This window comes from Idiotropiscis lumnitzeri, unplaced genomic scaffold, assembly GCF_059441095.1.
Source record: "Idiotropiscis lumnitzeri isolate Australia: NSW breed Sydney's pygmy pipehorse unplaced genomic scaffold, RoL_Ilum_1.0 HiC_scaffold_153, whole genome shotgun sequence".
NCBI lineage: Eukaryota > Metazoa > Chordata > Actinopteri > Syngnathiformes > Syngnathidae > Idiotropiscis > Idiotropiscis lumnitzeri.
This window is the reverse complement of record NW_028283691.1, coordinates 155,494-161,194: the sequence shown is the minus strand read 5'-3', so window position 1 is coordinate 161,194 and position 5,701 is coordinate 155,494. Positions and strand designations below refer to the sequence as shown.

General features: G+C 40.0%; 1 protein-coding gene across 1 annotated transcript; it reads right to left on the bottom strand.

The window, feature by feature from the left end:
• Positions 1-2,531: 2,531 nt before the first annotated feature.
• LOC148314982 (uncharacterized) lies at positions 2,532-4,315 on the bottom strand. Its single transcript, XM_088287566.1, has 2 exons — positions 3,850-4,315; positions 2,532-3,770 (listed from the first exon to the last, which is right to left on the bottom strand). The coding sequence occupies exons 1-2, from the start codon at positions 3,959-3,961 to the stop codon at positions 2,842-2,844; spliced, it is 1,041 nt and encodes a 346-aa protein (XP_088143692.1). The 5' UTR covers positions 3,962-4,315; the 3' UTR covers positions 2,532-2,841.
• Between the last annotated feature and the right edge of the window lie 1,386 nt (positions 4,316-5,701).

Below are 5,701 nucleotides of genomic sequence, written 5' to 3'. Positions count from 1 at the left end.
GCTTCCTCCCGACCTCCTGGTATGTGGACAGCTCATGTGTTGGTGTAGACCCTCTGACCCGTTGTTGGTTGCAGCCCAGAAACCAGCAAGATCAACAGGTAGTATAAAATCAACTCCACCAGTGTGAGCTTTCGATTGCTCGCAGAGGGAGATGGTAGGCCCGCAGCCATGGGGTCTCCAGAAGCAGCACAGTTTACGAGTACTGCCCCTTTCCGCCTGGCCAGGACTGCCCACGGTACTTGCCAGTGCATGGAGTGACAAAGACAGGAAAGGTCACAGCTTACCTGTTGGAAAACACAGGGGGAAGGTGGAAGAATAAATACAAGAGTGCATCGTTACAAGTTTGAAAAGTAGCACGCAATAAAACGGTCGTCATCAGGCAAGAAAAGGTGCAACAATTGAATGATTAGGCTATCATTAATGTCATGTCATTATCCACACCGCTTATCCTGTACAGGGTCGCGGGAGGGTGCTGGAGCCTATCCCAGCTGACTACGGGCGAAAAGCGCACAACACCCTAAGCTGTTTGCCGGCCAGTCACAGGACGGACATAGACAAAGTCACTGAGTGGAAACTGAACCCACGCTGCCCGCACAACACACAACTCGGTCGAGTGTACCATTACACCTTCAGTGACCGCTATAATTAATCTGGAATCAAATATGAAGTATTTTGATTCTTGAAAGTTAATTTTCTCTGCTTTGTGACTCAGAATAAGACGGGCAAACACCGGCATTTACTTTGGAAAACAATGATAAACATTTCTGACTATTTTCTGACATGTCACTAGTCACAAAGTGAATCATTTACAATGCATGGAAAAAGTGGGACTATTTTACAGTTCATGCTGAGTTTCTAGAAAGTCAGCCTGGACCATTTGACTGACCTACGGTCAAAAGTCACGGCGCAAACTGTGAAATTAATGCCAATACCACATGATCGATGGCCAGCGTGTTAAAAACAATGGTAATATTATCGTGCATCACTGGTAAATAATACATTGTGAAATTCAAGACACGCACCCAACAACCCGAGAGATATTTTTCAAATAATCAAAATACAGAAAATGAGAATGAGGTTTATTTGCGAAAATGCGGCTATCTTTTATGTTACCCGTTTTCCTTTTAAAAAAGAATTAAACACGCCAAGACAAACAAAAATGAATATGAACAAATTCCTGACATCTTTTTTGTTAATATATCACAGTCATGTCTCCTACAAAAGAAACAAAAAACAAAGGAAGAGAATAAGCATATTATTGTTATTGTTTTAATAGTTTGCTGAAGTCTCGCTGCCAAAGATGTTAACAGTAGCTATTAGTCAGAATTTTGTCAGGATAATAAATCATCAAGTCAGATTTAAAAAAAAAGAAAAGTAAATTAAGGATGAAAAAGACTGTCAAATCGGTGTCAAGTCATATCTGCAGCAAAACTTACTCGACTTTGCTAACATTACAAAAATTGCTACATTTCTTATCGGATTCGTAAAATATTTACCTTTTCAAAGAAGTAGATAAACACCATTCCATTCTGTATATCTGACATCGACTTACTGAAAACACAATATATCAGCGTAAGAGTATGCAAGCATAAATGGTATGAAACAAATTTTGGTATTTTCCACTAAACATAAAGCACCACCCGAGAGCTATTAAGGCCGGTGTTTTACTGACAGTTCAGAAGAACGAGGCTTTTATTATTTCTTAAATGATGTTTACGCAGTCTTTATCACTTAATGTCTCATTTCTTAAATAATGTACACAATCCTTCTTACTAAATGCGAGAATGCGCTCTGAAAGGAGCTCTTATGATTTTACATCAAAATATAAAGCAGCTTAATTTATGTTATTATTCTAAATCATTCAACCTTAATTTATTTACCGAATAATGCTTCTGTTTTATGATGGACTCGTAGTCCGGCACCAGTGGATTTGCATATTGGCAGATTTCTTTTTCTATCTCTCTTCAATATTATTTTAAGGTTTTAGGGTCGTTTGTGCTGGCGGCAGCCGTCTTTACTTTTGACCACCTGCGGGCACAATGACAATAAATTCTAAATAGCGATGGTACGCGATACAGTGAACGCTTAATGATACTTGTTAACTCTGGAAACTCTCTGTCTTTCACTATTTCATCCTGGCTGGCCGACTTTTGCGGTAATTTATTTGTTACCAAGTGCAATTTTATTACTCTGTGGGGCAAGCTTCAAAGCAGAGACTTCCCTTTAAACCTTTCTGTGCTCCTATTTTCGTAGGTGTATGCATCTTGCGATGATAAAAAAATCCTTGACTTTATGACGCGTCACTTTTTGACTCATTTTCTCCCTCGCAGCTAAATGAAGGCGATCTGCACCTCCAAAACTGGCTGGTTGAATGGGATCGTAGTACAATTTTTTCAACCAACGCTTAACGCTCATGACGGTTTATGATTGAGTGACAAACGTCACATTGTTATTTGTCTAAACACACAGACGCAAAAGCATATTTTTAAAAACATCCATTTTTAATTGAATGAAATACAAAAATATGACAAGGTTAAGTCTGGTTACACATGATAAGGATTCTCTAAGACGTAAAAAGTCTGTAGGTCAGGGTTAAAACAGATGGATTAACTTTTGATTCTAACAGGTCTTCAAACATCTTCAATTCGTGCGCGAGATCCACAGGTTGTTGATGACGGAGACGGTATCTTATCACATCGTTAAACAACGTGAGTATGCTAAGTCACTTATCTCATTTTCCCAATTTTCCAAAATATTTTGAAACGTGTCGATCGAACCCGAGCGACTCAAAGTAGCTTCTATAGCCAAAAAGCGATAATTTTCTCAACACATTACCCATTTTTAGTCAAAGTTAATATTTTCTATAAGATATTCTTCGAAAATATCAAGTTGATCACGATATATCATACAACATACGCTCTCATCCACTTTAAGGCGGTCCGGTAAGTCCTTTACGAGTGCTAAGTCCACCATTAAGATCTCTGCAACTCGCTTGACTGTTTCTTTATCCGTTTTTACAGAACACAAATCCAACAAGTAGTGAATACAGGGTAAAAACCTTTTACCGCAAAGGATCGGCATGATGCGTTCATAGTGCAGTCTTAGATAATAATTATGCCCTAAGTATTTATAGCTATGCAAACAACCCCTTTTTTTGTGATACTTTATCAAAAAACGTCTGACCATGTAAAGAATCGCCGCTTTAACAACTATTACGACATCCATATCAACCCATCCCTTAGGAGGATCAACCCATGACATATGTTGTACATCATCCTTGGAAATAGGTGCAGGTCCGGGGTCAGGGTCGTTGACGGTCTGAACCTTAGAGGGCTCAAGCGAACGGTTTGAGAACTCTTGTTCGGACCAACTAGGTACTCGTACCTCCTTGATTTGTGGAGATTCAGCCTGGTCGGACCAACTGGGCTGTTGTGCCTTCTCGTTTTGTGAAGATTCTGCCGACGAGGTGGGGGTCATCGGAGGTGTCGACGGCGGCGTTGTTGAAACGGGACGGCTCCACCCTGAATATGATGGCTCGCCAGTGTTGTACGAGGCTACAACAGAGGTTGGTAAGATTCCCGTACCGCCCACCCATAAAGAGTATGATGGTCCTGCCTGGTCCTCGTCTGTTTTTGTAGGGGTTCCATCCTGGTCTACATTTGTACAGGCGTCAACCTGTTCCATGTTTGCAGTTGTCAGGGTTTCTACACCAACAACGTTTTCAACCATAGTCATGTCATGGTCGCATGTAGGTTCATCCACACCGCTATCTGCAGTACAAAGATACTTTGATTAAATATATAGCTATTGATTATAGGAATATAGTTAAGGATTAGTTGCATCGTTTACCTGACGAGTGCTCTGCAATGTTATTAGAAACCTGATCAGGTGCAACGATGGTTGTCACCCTTCTCGGTGTGATGTCCATGACCATGCGGCGTCTTGTTCTGAGCGTCTTCATTTTTAGAGTAGGTCTGGCTCTTCAGCCGGAAAAATTGGTTTGTCTGTGCAGAGCGTGACTTGGGATTTGGCTGTATTGAGACTGGGGTCGGGATATGATAGTAGGGGATGTGCTTATTTTTGACAGAAGCGTGATTCTGGGGGGCGGGCGGTGTTGTTTATGCTTACACACGACCGCAACTTGGTGGTCGTCTGTCTGTCCAACTATAGATAAGAAATACGTGAAAACATGTCAAAGCTTGTTGCAAAGATGACTTGGGGATGTCTACAGACAAGATGATGCTCCTCCTTGAAAGGTAAAATAATTGGTAAAACGACCTTAATGATATCTTAGCTTAGCTGCTATTTCTTAACCTAAACGCATGTTGTTTCTTAGCTGTATGCTATTTTCTTAACCTAAATGTATATTGTTTCTTAACCTAGCTACATACTATTTCTTAGCTGTAAGCTGTTTCTTAGCAGCATGCTATTTATTATATATATAAATATATATATATATATAACTATATATATATATATATATATATATTTATACTATAATATATATATCTATAATAATATATAATATTCTAATATCTAATATTTCTATGCTTACCTGTATAAACTACAAACATGGGGGTTGCCTAGCTGTGTGCAATATTCTTAACCTAGCTGTATTCTATTTCTTAACCAGGCTGGTTGCTATTTTACTCAGCGTATGGACTACAAAAAAGGACTACAAACATGGGGGCTGCCGGCAGTAGGAAGGATGTGACGTACAGGGAAATAGGAGGGTGCGAGGGGCGGGAGCGGTGGAGACATCACCCTTCATTTTTCTCGTCCGTAGCGGGATAAATGACGGCGTTTGACTGTCCAAATGTAGCCAACAAATACATGTCCAGACATGCAAACATGACTAGGCAGATTTTACAAAAAAGGTAAGAAGGAGGAGGGTGGTCCCCCGGATGTCGACAGTTGCCCACCGATCGACAGGATGTCGCCACTCACTATCTTTTGAAACACCTTGAGGCTGCTGCAGGCTTGGAGGGTGTCTATGGCCGGCGTCTTGCCCGGACAACCCCCCAAGCCTGCACAATACCATGTTTAAACTTATGTCGCTGGGAATATGTCCAGACATGTTTGCAAAAAGGGCAAATATCAACCGAATAAACATATTATTCAAAGGTAATAACAACGCCTGCTCTTCTCAACTCGTATTATTTCACTCGTTTAATTTAATTTTATACATCTACATTATTTAATTAGATATAGCTCATTTCATTGGATGCTTTATATACTTCAGATATTTAAATATGGATGACCTATATCCACCGAATAAACATCTTATTCAAAGGTAAAAACAACGCCTGCTCTTTTCAACTCATATTATTTCACTCGTTTAATTTAATTTTATTTATTTAAATAGAACATTGCATTGGATGCTTTATATACTTCAGATATTAAAATATGAATAACATAAGTACAGTTTGGGTTGGGGACGCACGCACGCAGGGAACACATTGTTTTTAACATAAGAAGCATACAGTTTGGGAGGGGGGCCAAGCCACAACTTTTCACGAAAAAGGATGAATTTCGTATTGTGACATCCTCATGGCCGAAACAGTCATCCGAGCATATATGAGGGCGACCTTGTTGAGTTGCACGGAGAAAAACATCCAAGAAAATAACTTGTATTAGCTTTTACCAGTTGGTGGCGCTACTACTACGATGAAAAATAAGTTGGTAGATGTCTTCAGGGCTG

Excerpts from the sequence above, each read along its gene's own strand:
- LOC148314982 (XM_088287566.1), bottom strand. The coding sequence starts at position 3,961 with ATGAAGACGCTCAGAACAAGACGCCGCATGGTCATGGACATCACACCG. Across the intron at positions 3,771-3,849 it reads CATTGCAGAGCACTCGTCAG|ATAGCGGTGTGGATGAACCT; the intron begins GTAAACGATGCA and ends TTTGTACTGCAG.